The sequence below is a fragment of the Anabrus simplex genome, chromosome 1 (genome assembly GCF_040414725.1).
Source record: "Anabrus simplex isolate iqAnaSimp1 chromosome 1, ASM4041472v1, whole genome shotgun sequence".
In the NCBI taxonomy this organism is placed as follows: domain Eukaryota; kingdom Metazoa; phylum Arthropoda; class Insecta; order Orthoptera; family Tettigoniidae; genus Anabrus; species Anabrus simplex.
Window position 1 is genome coordinate 1,720,068,939 of NC_090265.1, and position 22,557 is coordinate 1,720,091,495.

The 22,557-nt window shown below is 40.4% G+C and overlaps 1 protein-coding gene across 1 annotated transcript in view; it reads right to left on the reverse strand.

Moving 5' to 3' along the window:
• LOC136864057 (potassium voltage-gated channel protein Shaw) overlaps positions 1–22,557 on the reverse strand; it is a 754,891-nt gene that overhangs the window by 38,733 nt on the left and 693,601 nt on the right. Inside the window, exon 9 of the mRNA XM_067140592.2 lies at positions 16,236–16,445. Coding sequence (XP_066996693.1) covers positions 16,236–16,445 — 210 coding nt within the window. The remainder of the gene's footprint in view (positions 1–16,235; positions 16,446–22,557) is intronic.

The following is a 22,557-nucleotide window of genomic DNA, read 5'->3' on the forward strand; positions in this document are numbered from 1 at the left end:
GCGTGGTCTAGGTCTTGTTAGCTGTCATCACCACACCATCTCCTCACGATGGAGTAAGTTTTCTTGTTTCCGGTATATAGGGGTTCGGCTTAGGCAGGTTTTACTGTATTAGGTTTGCCAGGTCTAGGTCTTGTTAGCTGTCATCACCACACCATCTCCTTACGATGGAGTAAGTTTTCTTGTTTCCGGTATATAGTGGTTCCGGCTTAGGCAGGTTTTACTGTCTTAGTTTTGCGAGGTCTGGGTCTTGTTAGGTGTCATCACCACACCATCTCCTCACGATGGAGTAAGTTTTCTTGTTTCCGGTATATAGGGGTTCGGCTTAGGCAGGTTTTACTGTATTAGTTTTGCGAGGTCTAGGTCTTGTTAATTATCATCACCACACCATCTCCTTACGATGGAGTAAGTTTTCTTGTTTCCGGTATATAGGGGTTCGGCTTAGGCAGGTTTTACTGTATTAGGTTTGCGAGGTCTAGGTCTTGTTAGCTGTCATCACCACACCATCTCCTTACGATGGAGTAAGTTTTCTTGTTTCCGGTATATAGTGGTTCCGGCTTAGGCAGGTTTTACTGTCTTAGTTTTGCGAGGTCTGGGTCTTGTTAGGTGTCATCACCACACCATCTCCTCACGATGGAGTAAGTTTTCTTGTTTCCGGTTTATAGGGGTTCGGCTTAGGCAGGTTTTACTGTATTAGTTTTGCGAGGTCTAGGTCTTGTTAATTATCATCACCACACCATCTCCTTACGATGGAGTAAGTTTTCTAGATTCCGGTATATAGGGGTTCGGCTTAGGCAGGTTTTACTGTATTAGTTTTGCGAGGTCCAGGTCTTGTTAGCTGTCATCACCACACCATCTCCTTACGATGGAGTAAGTTTTCTAGATTCCGGTATATAGGGGTTCGGCTTAGGCAGGTTTTACTGTATTAGTTTTGCGTGGTCTAGGTCTTGTTAGCTGTCATCACCACACCATCTCCTTACGATGGAGTAAGTTTTCTTGTTTCCGGTGTATCGGATTCCGGCTTAGGCAGGTTTTACTGTATTAGTTTTGCGTGGTCTAGGTCTTGTTAATTATCATCAACACACCATCTCCTCACGATGGAGTAAGTTTTCTTGTTTCCGGTATATAGGGGTTCGGCTTAGGCAGGTTTTACTGTATTAGTTTTGCGAGGTCTAGGTCTTGTTAGCTGTCATCACCACACCATCTCCTCACGATGGAGTAAGTTTTCTTGTTTCCGGTATATCGGGTTCCGGCTTAGGCAGGTTTTACTGTATTAGTTTTGCGAGGTCTAGGTCTTGTTAGCTGTCATCACCACACCATCTGCTTACGATGGAGTAAGTTTTCTTGTTTCCGGTATATCGGGTTTCGGCTTAGGCAGGTTTTACTGTATTAGTTTTGCGAGGTCTAGGTCTTGTTAGGTGTCATCACCACACCATCTCCTCACGATGGAGTAAGTTTTCTTGTTTCCGGTGTATCGGGTTCCGGCTTAGGCAGGTTTCACTGTACTGAACCTGTTGTACGTGATCACATTTTTGTAAAATTCAAGACTTCACGTAACTTAACAAGAATTTTCAATTCTTCACAAGTTCACTTGTCAAATCGCTTGAAATACTTGACAAGTCCATAGAAGTCCTGAAAAGTCTTGCAATTGAATTACAGCATGTTATACCTTATCAAGGAAATGCCAAGTGTTTGAGAGAATTGACCAGTGGAATTCGAGTATTAACGATGCGCGGTATGCCGCTAGGCATGCTGGGATTGCCGGAGTGGGAATCAAAACGACAAAAATGGCTTGTCTTCCTTATCGAAGGTTGTTATGTGTGTATTAATTTCTAAGTACGAGGCACATCTCTGCCTATATTCAGTGGGATCAGTTGAGTACTACAATAAAATGAGTAAAACTGTAGCATACAAGGAGATTGCAAGATAAATATCTCAAGGAAGTGGACAGCTTTTATGTTTATTACTGTACGGAAAACTGCAAATAAACACTGTCAGCAATGATCGATTTATGACGACTTTTGCGTGTTATTATGGAACTTCTCATATGTTTTCATGTAATAAGTTACTAGCCTTTTCGCGCTGACTCCGCCCGCATTGTATAAAGTATGGTGTTGTTCGTTACTATCCTCACGGATGTATTTGCAAAGTTTCGAGTTAATGAAATAAAGCACATGATCTGCTGTGGTAATAGAATGTAATATTTTGTCAACAAAACATCTGAAAATACATCACAAAAAGAAATTGAATTAAACGTTCCTTGGAACAACATTACGCGCCAAACTGTTACAAAGTCCTTCAAAGATCTTCGTCATGGAGACAAATGCACTCATAACTTTTCTCAGAATCTACCAATTTAAGTAATTACCTCAAAAGAAAGCCCTTGATCCACTGAGTGTTTTAGACCAAAACGAACTGCGTACCTCAGTTAGCACCAAAGATGTGATTGCTTCAAAGAGACAAAAGAGTTAAGTGATTTATAGTACCTGATGACAAATCTGTGCATGAATACATTTCAGTTAAAGAATGAAGGAAATCGACCAGATGAAAAAAATGAAATGGCGTATGGCGTTTAGTGCCGGGAGTGTCCGAGGACAAGTTCAGCTCGCCAGATGCAGGTCTTTTAATTTGACACCCGTAGGCGACCTGCACGTCATGATGAGGATGAAATGATGATGAAGAAGACATATACAGCGAAATTAACCAATGATGGTTAAAATTCCCGACCCTGCCGGGAATCGAACCCGGGACCCCTGTGACCAAAGGCCAGCACGCTAACCATTTAGCCATTGAGCCGGACATCGACCAGATAGAATGGCCGCACTGACTGACTTTAGTTTTCATAACTTTTTTTTAAATGTATAGAGTAAATGGGATGTAACATAACCTCTAAAAATATTATTATGCCAGTAAACACATTTCAAAAATTATGTTGAGGATAACCACATTAATATTTTCCCCATGTAAATTATGGTTTATTGCGCGTTTATCTTTTTAAGAATGTATCCCACTGCTAGTCTAAGAACCATAACTGTCTTTTGCCTTTCCTCCACGTTAAAATAAAATGCTGTCAAACCTTGCCAAATCTGTTTAAATCTTGTCAAATCTTCAGCAATGTTGAACAATATTTGACGTTTCTTGTGAAGTATTGAATTAAAAGAAACATTTGATGGTATTCGACGGGCATTAGATCCCCCACTGGTAGTCCAAAATCATATTTTTTTCTAATTCATAACATCATGAGTTCACATTTGACAAGTACAATTTACAACATTTGATTTATGTCGCACCGACACAGATAGGTCTTATGGCGACGATGGGTAGGAAAAGGCTAGGAGTGGGAAGGAAGCGACCGTGGCCTTAATTAAGGTAAAACCCAACATTTGTCTGTTGTGAAAATAGGAAACCACGGAAAACCATCTTCAGCACTACCGACACAGGGATTCGAACCGACTATCTCTCGAATACAAGCTGAAAGCTACGTGACCAGAACCACGCGGCCACATGCTCAGTTTTTGACAAATTTACCAAATGAAAACAATATTGTACCTATACACCCATGATCAAAAGTGATCTGATTGGATCTGTGGATGTTATATAACATGTATGTTATAAGGTGGTCGAGAGGCTGAAAAGCTTTCGCGGCAGATTAACTGAGTGTCACTGAACAGTATGGCTTCCTTCTTGACAAAAATAAGCACCCAACATATGGTGGGATTACAAGGAAAAGGTATCAAGTCCATAAATGTGATAATGAGATATTAATGGTGTTACGTCCTGCAAGTTATTCTCTACATACAGGGAAAACGAAGGAAGTCCTATCTCTTACATTTCCTGAGCAGTAACACTTTCAAAAATATCTAAGTCCATTATACCCAAAATTCTGACAGCAAAAAGGTATTGAAAGAAAATCCACAGCCTGTTTCCAGTCATTCGACCCGGTCAGGGATGGAATGAATGAAGCCCCGTGTAGCGACCGGGATAGGAATTGTGCCGGCTGCCTAAGGCTGTCGCACTCCTCTGGGGCAATGATTAATAGATGACAGATGGAATGAAATGATATTGGAGACTGTTTCTGGAATGAAATATGACAGGGCAAAGCGGAGTACCCGGAGAAAAACCTGTCCTGCCCCCGCTTTGTCAAGCACAAATCTCACACGGAGTGACCGGGATTTGAACCACGGAACCCAGCGGTGAGAGGCCAGCGCGCTGCCACCTGAGCCACGCAGTGTCAGCAAAAAGGCATTAAGTGCATTTGACACCTTTTTCCCTGTAATATTGATTTTTAAATATATTATGTACAGGCAGAATGAATTAAGTCCATAACTGCTTATGTGATATCAAGTACGTGTTATCCATATGTCAGAGATTTGGGTTGTTGGTTACCATTGTGAATGTATGACATGGTTTCCTTAGAAATAAAACCTCGTTTTATTTCGGCAACTAACATTTAAAGTATGTTATCGTACGTTTTGCACTGTCTGAAAAACTATTTGAACACTTATATCTTTCATTTTAACCTTCATCTTCAGAATCAACATTTGCGCTATATTCCACAGCAGGTTCTGGATCATTCCCAGCTGTAGAGACGGATGTTAGAAGACTAGGAATGATACCTGCACGGCATTTTCTTTGCTGTGCTAATAGACAATGGATGTCCATATGCTTTTGACAATGGTTCTGGGTAAGTGAGTGGTCTTCCCTTCCCAACGACCTTGATGGCGAGATATTAGTCAAAAAGCCCGTACTTGTACTGCAGAACCCATGGATTCTCCTTTGTATATTGAAAAACTTGTATACTTTCAAAAACTTGACAACATCGCCATTGTCACCTTTGAACCTTTTCTTCATTAGCTGTTTTTCTCACTTGGTTAAGGTCAAAGAAATCAGGGTACTTTGTAAGGATCGCTTTTCTTATTTCGAAGTCTCATTGATGGAGCAACTTGAAGTATTGCCAGCCAGTCCTGCATACTGTACACATGCACACATTTCTCGGCATTTTCTATGCCAGTGTGCATTGAGTTTACCTCCACGAATAACTTGTGTTCCACCACTTGAAGGTGAGTACTTCGTACGATAAACAAGAGACGAACTGCAATGTTTTGGTTCCTGTTTTGAAGCCCAGAAGTATCTGAAAACAAAGAAACCTCAGTAACGTGATCTTCGAGAGAAGGCAGATAAAAAGCGCCAATGTCTGAACTCCCACGTTTAATTTCGTTCTCACTGCTAGTCCAATAAATATCTCAAGGAAGTGAACAACTTTTATGTTTATTACGGTACGGAAATTTGTAAATAAACAATGTCAGCAATGATCGGTTTATGACGATCTTCGCGCTCCATCGTGAGGAGATAGAAACAAGAACGCAAAGCGATACGTGGAATTTGATGCAGCAGAGTCGTACACAACGGAATAATTGTATACACATATTTTTAATTCATTCTTGTCCACAGCACTCTATGACGTTCTTGCACATGGAGCAGGTCTACTTTTGCAGTATTTGTCACAGCTGCAGGGCGTGTTTTACACAGCAGTAACACACGTACTTCCAACAAAAAAATAATAGCACAGCTAAACATCAAAATACCGTGTAAGGACAATGCAACTTTTCATGTTTGACCGTAATTATTGAGTCTAGTTAAAAAATATTTGAAATACTGTTCGGGCACAGATGAAATAAGTTTGGCATCGCATAAACATACACCAAGTTCTTTTCAGCTTAAGATCTGCCAAGCGAATTGGTATGAGCCTCTTCTTAACTCAACAATTATATCTAATGATATCGTACCTCTCGGTGCCTTAAGTCTACCTGATTGAAATCGACCTCAAAAGGTGTCTTGTACTGACATGAGGCAGTCTTATAGTATTTCAGTTGCAACTATCCCGCAAGTAGAAAACAACAACAGTAGAGGAAGGGCCCCCCCCCCCCCCCCATGAAAGTTCAATGAAACTTAAAACCAGACTTTCTTGACTTGTTGCAGTCTTCTTCTTGTTAAGAGGACAATCTGGAGATGAACATATATATTTTTTTTTTACTTAATGTATGAATCTTCATTGGATCTTCAGGGAATAGTTTCTAAATTATAGAAAAGATAATCCCAAAACCTGTCTGGGATCAATATGATTTATACCCTTTATTAGAACCTATGGAGTAAGTTATTTACCCTTATTTTTGGAGAAGCAAATCTTTAAAACTATGGACCAGGGTTGAAGTGAGGATTGAGGAGGTCAGATAATCTATAATCTGTAATGACGTATTGACAAAAATGACCTGCTCGAAGGTGTAGCAAAAATATCACGGTAAGGCATACTTACACAGGAACGAAAACGACAAAGTGACACACTTCAATGAGAAGGTGACTGAATAACTTGAGTAATTCGGAACGCTTGAGGAACCAAAACATTTCCAGTAAGATAATATGGAGCTTGGCGAAATAATTTGGCCTAACAAAACCACACCCGTCCTCTGACGTATTTATCCCTCTCAACGATCTCAACGACCACTTAACAGCACTTCATTCCCCACTAGACCCGACGACTGAGCGTGGCGACACAGGCACATTTCATGTCCAACCTGCGACCTACTCCCAGGTAAATCGAACAAAATAATACTGGAATCGACGTGATAAAATTAATACTTTACGTTGTTCCTCATTTCAACTTATATTTTAGCGAATCTTCCTTTGTTTGGATATTTTCTATATTTTCTGCCGTGTGGAAACTTACCTTAAGTAAACCAGCCTACTCTAATTTTCTGAGATCTATTTTCTCATATAACCGAGACTTCGGAATCGGCTACAGAGTACAGTTCTGTAGTTTCTGAAAAATGAAACGAATTAAAGTGCGAACATCTAAGAGATTCATGGTTGGCACTAAAGCAGCTTAGCCGAGAAATCACAGAGGCAGTGAAATAAAACCTATTGAACATTATTTTTAATAATCTTACAATAACAAATAATCCCTTTGTTGATATACAGTAACTTGACAATATATTGCATTATTCTACCTGCTGTAATAACACTCTTACTTATTTCTAGGTTTTACCTTGTACTTGAAGGGGAACGAATTTTTATTTTGGCAGTCAGGCCCGTATCACATTATTTACGTCCCTACTTGGCATTAATATTTTATCCTGGATTCTTGTTTTCTTTTCCAAGCATAATAAAACGAGTGTCCTCTTCCATACACTTTTGAAACAGATTTAAGTATATTTTTCCGGAAAAATAAAAGAGGGTTGAATAGCTAGTAATGCCTCACTTCGCTTACTGTGACATTGTACAGAGCGACGCGGGGATAGGTCTATAAAATCGACGGCAACGAAGACACAGTGCACGATACATTTCCAACTTGAAGTAATTTGAACACGTATCACTATCCTTTACTCGTCTTTCCTAGCTCTGTTTTGACGTACGACGCATTTAACAAACATTATACGCTCTTCACAACCAGGCTACCCGAGAATTTTCCTTAAGTACCTTCACTGTCTTCGCAGCAAATTTATATAATTTATATCTCATCAAATCTTACCCTGTTATATATTGTGTTATATTTTATTGTAAGGAAGCGCCTTAATTATCTCCCTGTTATTCCATTATTTCTTATTTTCTAAGTATTCTTAATTATTTACATGCAGTATATTTCAGTATCAGACTCAGGAGTACAAAGTCTAATATTTATGTTAGTTTGAATGTTTGTTTTTCAATGTGTAAACAAGTTATACACTATTAATTGCTTGTCTGCTCTCTCACGAATCTGTTATTTTACCAGGAAGCCTGTATCTGGTTAGATGTAAGAGAAGATCATGTCTCCACAAAATTGCCAGAATGAAGAGAATGAACAGCATGTCGAAAGCGAGGCAGCTTTTGTTGATCGCCGCGCATGGGGAGCGGAGTTGGGCGGCTGCCCGAAGTTTGAAAAATTGAGAGTAGTCTTCGGCTCAACATGAGCTGGTTTTACTAGCCTTATAACTCTGCATTTGGGAGGTGGAGCTGTCTGCTGTCCTGAGAAGGGTCTTACATGGTCTTCCATTCTCCTACCCTGAAGTGGTGAGGTGGACCACTTAGATGCTGACGCCGTCACCCTGGCCAGGATATGTGTGGTGGAAATTAGAGGTGTGGGGAAGGTTCGGGAGGAGTATTCTGTGTCCTGTAAAAAAAAGAACCGTCGCAGCATTCGTCTGGAAGAGAAAATGCGAAAGTCCAGGTCAGCCAACCTCCGGAACGGAGAGCTAGGGCATACTTCTTGTGCTACTAAACTGTTTTTATTATGTACCCTAATGGGGCATGGTGGGACCACCTCTCTCAGGCCAAGAATATTTGAACCGGTGATTTGAGGAGCGGACGTGGTCTATAAGATCTGTCTTGTCATTTGTCTTTGTACAGGTGGAAGGGCACATAGATACAGATAGAATTCAATAAAGTAACACGATATATTGTAAAAGTAAACCACTTTTCCCTTGCGAAAATCAAATCATCATAAATAAATCTCCCGACTCACGGCAATCCATCAACGGCTGCTAATTTCAGATGAAAACCAGCCATAATACATAGCCTGCACGGTTGCTAGGTAACATTGTTTGACCATCCATCCATACTTTATGTCGCTGCCTGCACGGTTGCTATGGTTACACTTCCGTCACACATTTTGTCACGATACGCGTTACGTTACAGAAATTTTCGGGTGTCCGCCAGCCAAAAATCATATTCATGTCACAACTGGGACATTTAATTATGATCGAACAAAAATATATAGTGGTAATTAGGACGTTCGTATGAAAATTATGGATCTAGTTCACGCTCGTTTCATAGACATACTCGCGTATTAATAACTGGCATCATACGGACAATACACTATTTTGAACAGAAAATTAAACAAAAGAGCTTTCTGTTTGGAAGGAGATATATCAATTTGTAAAGTTGTTTACTGAACGTCGGGAGGTAAAGCACACCCCAAACAATGCTGAGCAAAGTACTTCTCCATAAATATGTAAGAGCGTCCATGTGAACACACTTTTCCACTCTCTTATTACCACTTCCTTGCATTATTCACAACGAACGTAACATAAAACAGACGATATGCTCTGCTCGAGGACGCTGCATTCCTCATGGTCACGGCTATTACAAAAATTTAAGAAATGCGATTTCTTGAATATTTCGTAAAAAGTGGCTCCACCACTTGGAAGAAATTGTGGTCCTAGTAGGTAAGACATTTATATTTTTCTTTGTGTTATTTTAAGATGCTCCTCGTTAATAAGTTCATTTACTAGACTGAAGCTTGATTAGACGTGGACTCTGTTCGTGAAGATTATACGTGATTTTCGTTGTTGAGTTATCAGTCCACACTGGTTTGATGCAGCTCTCCACGCCACCTTTTCCTGTGCTGACCTTTTCATTTCTACGTAACTGAAGTATCGTACATCTGCTCTAATCTAGTTGTCATATTCATACCTTTGTCTATCCCCACCGTTCTTACCCGGTACACTTCCCTCAAAAACCAACTGAACAAGTCCTGGGTGTCTTAAGATGTGTCCTAGTATTCTATCTCTTCATTCGTGATTCGATCTATCTATCTCACCTTCAGCATTCTTCTGTAACACCACATTTCGAAAGCTTCTATTTTCTTTCTTTCTGAGCTAGTTATCAGCCATGTTTCACTCCCATACAATCCCACGCTCCAGACGAAAGTCTTCAAAAAATTCTAATTCATATATCAATGTTCGAAGTGAGGAAAGTTTCTTTCTTAAGAAAGACCTCCCTTGCTTGTGCTAGCCTGAAACTTATACTCTCCTTACTTCCGCCATCGTTAATTGTTTTACTACCCAATTAACAATATTCATCTACTTCCATTAATACTCCATTTCCTACTATAATATTTCCTGCATCACCTGACTTCGTACGACTGCACTCCATTAGTTTTGTTTTGGGCTCACTTATTTTCATCTTGTACTCCTTACCCAAGACTGCGTCCATACCACTCAGCAATTTCCAGACCTTCCCCAGTCTCAGATAAAATAACAATATCAGCGGCAAATCTCAGAGTTTTGATTCCTCTCCTTGTATTGTGATTCCCTTTCCAAATTCCTGTTTGATTTCCTTTACTCCCTGTTCTATATAAATATTAAAAACGGAGAGGGTACAAACTGCAACCTTGCCTCACTCCTTTCTGGACTGCAGCTTTTATTTCAAAACCCTCGATTCTTATCACTGCAGACTAATTTTTATTAAACTTGAAATAACTGTACACTAGTTATTTGCCTCCACCATGTTGATATTAGTTTCAAAAGTAGTATACAGCCAATGGTCACATTTAAGGGCCAATTTAAATCGTGAACATCGTTTGCAGAGGTGAAAACTAGCACCACAGATAATTCTTATAGGGGTATCGGAATTCCAAAAAGGGATTTCATTTTATTTGTCCATAAACGTGTTTTCAGTTCTGAGGAGGATATAATACATACTGGTCCAAGATTATATTTGTTGATTAAGTGTGAAGCTCATAAAATTGAAACTTTTCTCTTTATTAAGCACTTTCACACTCTATAAGGAAATATTCTGCTCGTTGAAAATTTTCTTTATAAAAGGAATAATATACTCATCAACAGGCATTCTATGCACGTTGTAGTTTACATCGGATTTCAGTTTTCGCGTCTTTGTAAACTGATCACTCCGTCTGGAAACACTTCCGAGATTGTAAAAAGGGTATCTTCTGCTGTATGAGTAGGGGCTGAGTCTTGTTGAAACCACCCACGTGATTTTTCTTCTTCCGTTAACTGACAGAAGAACAGCGGTTCTTTCAGGAACAACTTGGTGACTTGATAAGAGAGCTCAGTCCATCTAAGCATCTTGGCATCCAGGCTCAAAGAAATGAACTTGGTAACTCTCTACATTTACTGTCGTCTCGAGAAAAATAGGTCCAATTATTCGTCTTGCACTAACAGGACACATAGCACCAAACATTCTATCATATGAGAGACATCATAAATACCATTGGGATTTTCAGCACATCAATAGCGAGAGTTATGACTGTTCACACAACCATTACGATGAAACCAGAACTTTTACATACGAAAATGCGGTTTTGCAATGATAACTGTCTCACCATGCTAACAGCTGAGATTCAGACTGGCAACTCATGCTTGCCAGGTCGAACAAGTGCAGGCAGCTTGCAAGATCAATAACTGTGCGCGCGCCTCTCATACTACAGCTGCTGTAGCACAGAGTACAGACACTGTGCGTTCGGTGGGGGTTTATATGAGAAACTACGTACTTCTGGAAAAATTGTGTTACAATGTTTCATGATGACAACTACACTTTAAATGCATTTCAAATATTTCCTTACAGCCATCCTCTACCCTGTGTTCGAAGATTGGGAATATATATTCTATGATACATAACACTGGCCAACAAAGGAAAAAAACCCTCAAGATGTCAGGGAAATTGCAACGAATATGGGGTATTTTGGTGATGCTGAATACGGATCTGAAATTGATTTTTACATATTGGCTCTTGTTTATAAGATACAGGCTGTTCATTAAATTAACCTTGCATTCTGACATTATCTATATCCACCGACTTATTGAGGTGAATCTTAATTGTTTTTAAATGTTTGATTGATTATTGTCATGTAACTTAAACATTAACTTAACATTAACTTTACATTTTATTTGTTTGTTGCAGTGAAATATGAGTTCTTCACGACGAGGTTGTGTGAACTGTCCTGATGAGTTCTGTTATGTGTGCTGTGAATACACTCCACTCACTTCCTGAACTGCCATTGTCAGATGCTGAAGAATTGCAGGACGTGGAAAGTAATACTGATGACAGCGAATTTGAAGCCAGTATTTCTACACCTCGGCGGTTCTTTCAGGAACAACTTGGTGACTTGATAAGAGACCTCAGTCCGTCTAAGCATCTTGGCATCAAGGCTCAAAGAAATGAACTGCCCGAAGCCACGCACTAATATTACAGTTTACCGGACTAGAGAAAAGGGGCTTCTTCCGTACTTCCATGAAGATTATGAAATTAATGACATTCCGGGACTGCTCCTTGAAATGGGTTTGCCGGAGTATCGACCAGAAGACTGGCAACTTTTTATCGACAAATCCGTGAAAAGCTTGAAATGTGTGCTATTACACAACGGGAATCGCTGTGCATCCATTCCACTTGCCCACTCCACGAAACTTCGTGAAGAATATAACAACATGAATATGATTCTGCAGAAAATTCGTTATCAGCACGCGTGGCTTATTTGTGCTGATTTGAAGATGGTCACAATCTTGCATGGGCAGCAAAGTGGCTACAAAATCCACCCATATTTCATCTGCATGTGGGATAGTAAGGCTAAGCAACATAATTGGGAAACGCTAACATGGCCTTCAAGAGAATATATAGCGGTTGGATCAGTGAACATCATACATGAGTCATTGGTTGATAAGGGAAAAATTCATTCTGCCTCCATTTCATATAAGGCTAGGCCTCATGAAGCAATTTGTAAAGGCCTTGGATAGAAATTCAATTTGCTTCAAGTACATTTGCAGATCTTTCCATGGACTCGGTTGTGGAAAGCTTAAAGCAGGAATCTTCAATAGACCGCAAATTCGCCAGCTCATCAGTGATTCAGATTTCAATAAAGTCATGACTGACATCGAAGCATCTACCTGATGTAGTTTTGTCTGTGTTGTGAGGAACTTCTTGGTCAACCAGAAAGAAGAGAACGAGGAACAATTGGTCCACAAAATGCCCACAAACTGTCATAATTTGGGGGCTAATATGAGCATAAAGGTGCACTTCCTTCATAGTCACATAGAGAGATTTCCTGACAATCTTGTTGATTTTAGTGAGGAAGAAGGGGAGAGGTTCCATCAAGACATACACGTCATGGAGGAAAAGTATTAAGGAAGGTGGGACAGGCACAAGATGTTAGACTACTGCTGGAATGTCCAATGTGACTGTCCTGATTAGTCACATAGGAGACTATCATACAGACAGAGATATTTCAAGCAAGAATTGTGAAATCAATTATGCGTTCTGTTATGAACTGAATCTGGTGTCGCTGTAGAGTTCATATGTTCACTTTATAACGATTAATTAGAATTAAGTGTTTCTACCGTAACCTTGAGGTGACGTAACATCATGTGCTTGCACTTCGTTTCCGTAGTTAAAGCTGAACGTTTGTTAGTACTCGAACAACAGCCTGAGCACGAGCAAAAGTCAGCCCTTCCTATGGTATATTCATACCTTTTACAACATCATTTTAAGTTTGTATGTATTATTTGGATACTTTTACACTTGTTTTTTTCTTTTTCTTATTTTTACAGTTAATATCAACAGGGCTACAATTTAAACTCATTTAAACTAATTTTGACGACACTCTCATGTGGAATTAAATTTAAATTCTAACACTGATGATGGACCTTAGTGTCCAAAAACCGGTTATGTTTTAAAAAAGAGTGTGCTGATACGACTATATATGATTTATAATAATAATAATAATAAAATATTATAATGATTTTTTTTTTCAGACTGTTTGTGAGTAGATTATACTTTTCACATTTATTTTCCTGTTTTTAAAATATTTTCCAGTAGGACTTTCAATATCTCAAAAAAAATAGAGCCAATTGAGCAAAACCGTTATTATATTCGGAATAAGCATCCAAGAGTCAACCTAAAATTACTCAGATCTGACTGGCACCAAAATGGTTGTTGACCAGGCACGGAACACATTACATCTCACCATAATACTTTTTATTATTTATAGATAAGTAAAACTGGAAAAAAGGCAATCAAGAAGCAGTAAGGGATACCTCCATGCTCATTGTCAGCATCATTAGGATTCAAGATTTTACTATTCAACATTTTTAAATGCACACAGAGCCATCGAAAAAAGTATCCATATATATTTGTAAATTGCTGCTTATTGAGGTGATTATGGTCTTAAACTGAAGAGGAAGGAAGGGAGGTTTTCTCAATACGTGCCCCATCAGTGTCACGGCAGATATCAGTACGCTATGGAGTGAGAGTATCAATCCTTTGTCTGAGATGCAGTAAGTCACTGCAAACGATATTCTTAATGTCAAGAAGTCCACTGAAGTGAGATTGTTGCTTCTAGACGGCCTTGTCCACCAATCCAATCATTCGAAAACTAAGCATTCAATGTATTTCGTGCATGTTATCCTGTAATCTATTCACCTCATTGACTATGTTTATTCAGAAATTGGAATTTCGTCTCCAAGATCGCGCTCAAATGCTCCCGTGCAAGGACTGTAAATTATTCCCTGAAAACACTTATTTTGTACTACAGCACTTAGATAATCATCAATATGTTTGGATTATTTCCCTTGCCATTCACCTCCAGTTACTTTTATAACCGTATCTTATTGCTACGTGTTGAGATCTGTCGTTCTCACGTCAGTTTCATCACTTCCAGTCAGCCTCCTTTACGAGCCGTTGTGGAATGAGAAATAGGTGATATTCTGATATCGCTCTGCTTTATGACACTTACAGAATGGTAAGTATGATGAACAGAACGACATGGCCTCTACGGCTTTGCTCAACTAGTCCTTAGCGCATAGTAGCTAAAACAAACTGTTTTGACATAAATATGTTTTATGGCTGCGGTCATCCGAAAATGTGTGTAACGTAAGCATAACGCGAGTAAATATGTGACGGAAGTGTAACCATAGCAACCGTGCAAGCTGTGTTGTAAGGTTTGGATGGATGGTCAGACAATATTACATAGCAACCGTGCAGGCAGTGTTGTAAGGTTTGGATGGATGGTCAGACAATATTACATAGCAACCGTGCAGGCAGTGATATAAGGTTTGGATGGATGGTCAGGCACAGATAGGTCTTATGGCGACGATGGGACAGGAAAGGCCTAGGAATGGGAAGAAAGTGGCCGTGGCCTTAATTAAGGTACAGCCCGAGCATTTGCTAGGTGTGATAATGGGAAACCACAGAAATCCATTTTCAGGCCTGCCGACAGTGGGGTTCGAACCCACTATCTCCCGGATAAGAGCTCACAGCTCCGCGCTCATAACCGCACGGCCAACTCGTCCGGTGGTCGGATAATGTTATCTATCAATCGTGCAGGCAGTGGTGTTAGGTGTAGATCGTTGGTCAGATAATGTTACCTATCAATCGTGCAGGCAGTGATGTAAAGTGTGGATGGATGGTCAGATAATCTAGGAATCGTACAGGCTTCGCCTTATGGCTGTTTGCCATCTGAAATAGCAGCTGCTGAAATGAAAAAATGAAATGGCGTATGGCTTTTAGTGCCGGGAGTGTTCGAGGACAAGTTCGGCTCGCCAGGTGCAGATCTTTCGATTTGACACCTGTAGGCGACCTGCGCTCGTGATGAGGATGCAATGATTATTAAGACAACACATACACCCAGCCCGCGTGCCAACGAAATTAAACGATTGTTGGTTAAAATTGCCGACGCTGCCGGGAATCGAACCCGGGACCCCTGTGAGCAAAGGCCAGCACGCTAACCACTTAGCCACGAAGCCGGACAGAAGCTGTTGGTGGATGGCCATGATCGGGAGACATATTTATGATCATTTGATTTTCGCAGTGGGAAAAAGTGGTTATTGAATTCTGTTTACAAATGTTCAAATATCTGCTTTTACAATGCGTTCTGAACACGTGTTAGTAAACAATTTGAAACAAGATCTGCGCATTAACCACAGAGGGAGAATGTTCTAAAATTCGATGTGATGTGTTGGGCACTGAGGGAACTCAAATTCTCTCGGTCTTAGTGTAGTAGAACATAATCCACGGTACTTCGTGTCTGTCGTAAGAGGCGACTAAATGGGGAACTCAAGGGCTCTAAGCTTGTGAGCGTGAATGGCGACTACGAATCCTCTAGCTGAATCTGGAATTGCTTTCACTTTCCAAGGCTCTATCCTGTCTGAACTACCTTGGTAACCCTATTGTTCTCTTTCGACCCCGACATTATTAGGTTTGTCACCCCTTGGGCATATTCCTAGGGGTATTTCACACCCTTCATGGTCCTTACTTTTCTTTGGCTGATTCATTCATTTTCCGAAATGTTAGACCCCTTCATTTTTCGCCCTGGCTTGATTTGTGTTAATAGAGGATGGTTTCCCAGATGTACTTCCCTCTTCCACCAGGGAACGCTTACAGCACAATACTGAGAGAAAACTACTCGAGTTCGTTGTACGTCTGTTCCTGCATTCAGACAAGAACCTTGCTTCAAAGAAGAAACCGAAGAGACCCACCTGAGTGTGAGAATAGAACATGGAGAAGTTGGAGACGATGACAGGCACCGGTAGAGCGATGGTCAGAACTCCAGCCAGCGCGCAGAGCGCCCCCACGAACATCCCCAAATAGGTCTTGGGAACCATATCGCCGTACCCGACCGTCGTCATCGTCACCAGCGCCCACCACAGGCCTTCCGGGATGCTCTTGAAGTCATTCTTAGGGTTGGCCTGCGCACACAGAAGCAAATATAACAGCACAGTTGACAGCGTCATACCTTTAGAAAGCACACTAAAACTCCGCCAAGGATACGACGTAATATGAGGGCTTTCAGTCCTACATCTGCACTACCAGGATATTCGCCCAAAGTTATGAAATTGGATTATTCAGATAAATAGGATATTTAACATCATTAACACAAGGGCGACTGGTTCTGTCCTAAAATAATTATTTTAAACGGTTTATTCTTCAGATTTTTGTTCTGTTATTATTATTATTATTATTATTAATATACTTATTGTTATTATTATTATTATTATTATTATTATTATTATTATTATTATTATTATTTTGTTATTGGATTTACATCGCACTGACACAGATAGGTCTTATGGCGACGATGGGACAGGAAAGGGCTAGGACTGGGAAGGAAGCGGCCGTGGCCTTAATTAAGGTACAGCCCCAGCATTTGCCTGGTGTGAAAATGGGAAACCACGGAAAACTATCTTTAGGGCTGCCGAAAGTGGGGTTCGAACCCACTATCTCCCGAGTACTGGATACTGGCCGTACTTAAGCTACTGCAGCTATCGAGATCGGTGTTATATTATTATTATTATTATTATTATTATTATTATTATTATTATTATTATTATTATTTGTTTGGATCGGCCTACTAAGGACCACGTTATATCAGCTGTCTTCTCTGGGCTTTTTAGGTTTGCCCAGTGCTTCTTCATTCGTTGCTGATGTTGCCCTTCTCTTTCCTCCGTCCTCGTCTTTCCCGTCTTCAACTACGGTCTTTCTTGAAAACCCTGGTGGTCTTTTAGTTTCCTCGTGATTGGGTTGCGTTCTTATTGTCTTCATAAGTGATCCCCATCTCCTGTAGGTTCCTTTCCACCTCCTTGAACAAAGTTGACTCGGTCTTCTTCTTCTTCTTCTTCTTCTTCTTCTTATTATTATTATTATTTCAGGAAAGGAGGTGATTATGGAATACCGCCATTGTTCTTACGTTTGTGTATATGAACACAGACATCTGACCTTAAATATATTCGTAAGGCCTGAAATATACTTTAATAACGTATTCTGTCCACCAAACTGTTGATCTTTAAACAGAGAGTTATGAACTAAAATTAACACAAAATTAAAAAAAGTGATATATGAGTTGGGTCATGGGCTGGCTTAACAGAATACAATAACTGTTCCCCTAAATCGCTAAAACTATTTGCAAAAGTCATAAATATACATGTCGTTACAACATCCGTTGGCCCACTATGACATTGCATGCATTGCACTAATATTTCCACTTTCAGGTCATCAAAAAGCTCCATTTTACAAAATATATATTCAACACCGTCAGTGTCAGTGACTCTGAAGCCATTTGCATCTATATATCGATTACATTTCATGCAGCGTTAATATTGCTTACTGGGTAGTAAATAATGAAAAATTAAAAGGTACAGTAACTCGTAAACTAGAAAAAGCAGTACTTCAGTGCTTGAACATGGATGGGAATACCATACATATGAAGTGGCCCATAACTTGTACCGTCAATCGTCTCCCACACACAACTAAATACGTGAAATCCAGTTACAGATTTTAAATATAAAATAAGTCCGACTCCATGGCTAAATGGTTAGCGTGCTGGCCTTTGGTCACAGGGATCCGGGGTTCGATTCGCATAACTGGTTAATTCCGCTGGCAGGGGGCTGGGTGTTTGTGTCGTCTTCATCATCATTTCATCCTCATCACGACGCTCAGAACGCCTACGGGCTTCAAATCAAAAGACCTGCATCTTTTTTTTTTTTTGCTAGTGGCTTTACGTCGCCCCGACTCAGATAGGTCTTAAAGCGACGATGGGATAGGAAAGGGCTAGGAGTTGGAAGGAAGCAGCCGTGGCCTTAATTAAGGTGAAAATGGAAAACCGAGGAATACCATCTTCAGAGCTGCCGACAGTGGGATTCGAAGCCACTATCTCCCGGATGCAAGCTCACAGCCGCGCGCCTCTAACCGCACGGCCAACTCGCCCGGTAGACCTGCATCTGACGAACCGAACTTGTCCTCGGACACACCCGGTACTAAAAGCCATACGCCATTTCATTTTAATGTGCAATCAATGCCTCTCTCTGAAGTCAGAGTAAAAATAAACAAACTGTATAGAGCAGAAAGCTGAATAAATTTTTCCGACACGAACAGGTGAAATGTTGCTCTATCAATAATGGAAATGCTACTAGAACTCACTCGCCACTCACATGAAATCACCTTATACCGTTATAGAAATGCGTCGGCGGCTGCAGAGGAGCCTACAAGTGGCTACAGCTGGTCCGTGGTCCGACGGTTTTACACTTCGACCGGCCAACCGAGCAGAGGAGGAATGGCCACGTCTCTCAAGAGGCGGAGTGGGGCTGGTCGGCTGTCCTGAGAATGTTTTCCCGTGGTTTTCAATTCTCCTGCACTAAGCGAATGCCGGGACAGTGTCTAGTATAGGCCACGGCCGCCAATCCCCTAACCTTCTCTCCACATCTCCTCCATTACAAATCTCCTGGCCTGAGAGACGGCGTCACCATTTACGAGCCCCGCCTCCCCCTTCAGGGAGGGAATGAAAACGTTTAATCTACTACTACTGTTATTAATACTACGTATTGTGCATTGCAGTGATAGTAATGATGGTCGCCGACAGAATACAGTACGAGCTGGGAATAATAAGGAATAATTCCATGAAACCCGCCTATTGTATAACCACCCCCTTTCCACTATTATTATTATTATTATTATTATTATTATTATTATTATTATTATTATTATTATTATTGAAGTAATATGAAGAATTTCCTGCATGTTACTGTATTATTTTATCATTACTAGAATTATTATTATTATTATTATTATTATACTGAGCGCGTTGGCAAAGCGGATTTCATCACGCAACTATGAGCTTCCACTCGGAGGATAGTGGGTTCAATCCCCCACTGTCGGCAGTCCCGAAGATGGTTTTCCATGGTGTCTCATTTTCACACATGTCTTTTCCCATTGTCGCCACGAGACCTGTCTTTATCGGTGCGACGTAAACCGAATTATATTGCTGATTTTATTACGGAATATTTCAGTACGGTGTTTTATTACATCAGTTCCAAATGATATCATTCATGATGCCATAACCTTATTTTGTTCAAGGTTTTCTGATGTAATATTTTCATTCGCTTTAAGAATTGTTAGGATCAATGAATTTGATGGCAGTACATTCCGATTGTTTTTGTAACTATTGGAAAGGTGTTTATTTTCCTTTTTATGTAATATGCATTTCGTTCGTTCGTAATCTGCTTACCCTCCAGGGTCGGTTTTCCCCTCCGACTCAGCGAGGGATCCCACCTCTACCGCCTCAAGAGCAGTGTCCGGGAGATTCAGACTTTGGGTCAGGGATACAACTGGGGAGAATGACCAGTACCTCGCCCAGACGGCCTCGCCTGCTATGCTGAACAGGGGCCTTGTGAAGGGATGGGAAGATTGGATGGGACAGGCAAGGAAGAGGGAAGGAAGCGGCCGTGGCCTTAAGTTAGGTACCATCCCGGCATTTGCCTGGAGGAGAAGAGGGAAACCACGGAAAATCACTTCCAGGATGGCTGAGGTTGGGAATCGAAACCACCTCTACTCAGTTGACCTCCCAAGGCTGAGTGGACCCCGTTCCAACCCTCGTACCACTTTTCAAATTCGTGGCGGAGCCGGGAATCGAACCCGAACCTCCGGGGGTGGCAGCTAATCACGCTAACCACTACACCACAGAGGCGGACAATATGCATTTATATACAGTATATCCTGTATTTAATGCACCTTTCGGTGCAGAATAAAGTTGTGTAATGTTCTTTTTCCCGCACCTTGCGTTTTTTCTTCACCACCACCACGCCCACTTTCTTTACTACCTTAACACATGGTGGGCGTGGCATTCAAATGGATTCAAATATGACGGTGCAGCACAAGGCCGCTTAACGAGGATTTGAGATTGCCCGGCTCCATGGCTAAATGGTTAGCGTGCTGGCCGTTGGTTCAAGGAGCCCCGGGTTCGATTCCCGGCCGGGTTCGGGGATTTAACCTTAATTGGTTATTTCCACTGGCCCGGGGACTGGGTATTTGTGTCGTCCTTAAACAGAAAATACAAGAGAAACAAAGAGAGAATAAGAAAAATATATCAGTAACAAAGTCTAAGAAAAGATGCAGGCTATTGTTTTTTGTTTTGTTCTGTTTTGTGTTTGCCGTTTTCCCGAAGAGTTTTGTTTAATAGGGTTTATTTCTACCTTCATAATGTTTTATATTTTATAGTTTTCATTGTCTTATTTGGTTTTGTTCTTTCTATTTCCTCCGTAAAGTTTAAGGTTGAAAAGCTGTAAAATCTGGAGGAAATAAAGATACAAAGATACACAAGGCCGCTTCAGAGGTATGCTATTATTTCAATCAGTTGCCGTAACAAATGGGCGTTTCAGGTCGTGCCAAGTAAAGCTTACAAACAGAATGCACTGACAAGGCCCTTGCACATATCTTCCACAGCTCAGTGGCGTATATTGTTTAGGAGGAAGTGTAACGGGGATAAACATTCTCTATTAAGACTAATCAGGAGGAGGGGTTTCGGCACTTCGAAAAATGAATATAAGGGTCGCGAAGGGTGTGAAATGAAAGACTCGGTACGCCTCTGAAATCTAAAACAGTCGAACCTCTCTTCTGCGGACACCGCCGGTTCCGTGGAAAAATGTCCGTTACGAGAGGTGTCCGCTGAAGCAAGGTTGTAGAAATTAATCGAATATTTTAATGACAAAGAACATCCACCTTAAACATAAGCATACATCTTTTAATTTGATTATTCTAAATAATTTCTAACTAAATATTTGCCTGGGACATATTACAAGTGATTTTAAAGCTTTTACATTCATTACAGCTTTGGCAAGCAATCATTCAACTGGGTCTTCAAATTCAGCATATGTTTCTTTACTATAATATTTCCGAAAAGGTAATTACGACTCAACGTGACACATACCTTCTGTATTCAATTAAATGCAGCTTACAGTTTATTTGCGATTTCTCGCGGTTTTTCAGCATTGCATGAATACATTTGAACTACTCATATACCGCAATGTTCACTTCTGCGGAAACTGTCATCCACTTTCTTTGCATTCCTCGATTCCTATTTTCCTCCCACTCACTGAAATGTCATTTTTATTCTTCACAATTGTGTTTTCCCGCAGTTTAATTCTTCAGGGACCTTTCCTCATTGAAACTCTTTTCGCACTACATTTTTCTTCTTGTCTCGAGATCTAAATACTCTCAATCAATCAATCAATCAATCAATCAATCAATCAATCAATCAATCAATCAATCAATCAATCAATCAATCGATCAATCAATCAATCAATCAATCAATCAATCAATCAATCAATCAATCAATCAATCAATCAATCAATCAGTCAATCAATCAATCAATCAATCAATCAATCAATCAATCAATCAATCAATCAATCCGGATCTGTATTTAGGTGCAGTCGTCCAGGTGGTAGATTCCTTATCTTTTGTTTCCGTAGCCTTTTCTTAATTTATTGCAAAGAAATTGGAAATTTATTGAACATCTCCCTTGGTAAGTTATTCCAATTCTTAACGCCCCTTCCTAGAAACGAATATTTGCCCCAATTTGTCCTCTTAAATTCCAGCTTTGTCTTCATATTGTGAGTTTTCCTACTTTTAAAGACACCACTCAAACTTATTCGACTACTGATGTAATTCAACGCCATCTCCCCACTGACAGCTCGAAACATACCACTTAGTCGAGCAGCTCGTCTCCTTTCTCCCAAATCTTCTCAGCCCAAACTTTGCAACCTTTTTGTGACGCTACTTTTTTGTCCTTCCTGCTCTTGTTTACTGGGCGATTGAAATGCTATGGTATTTCTGCCTCAAGAACCAGCACATGGAAGTCTCTTCCTTGTGAAGTTTAAACGAACTATCTGACCTCGCCCTCATCAGCGACAATCTCAGTTATGAATGCAATGGAAAAATCCATTGGTGACTTGTCAGCAAGAAGTCACTGGTAGCAATCCCAGGCTACTAGAATTCACAGAATGTATACTAATTAGAACACAAGACAACCTT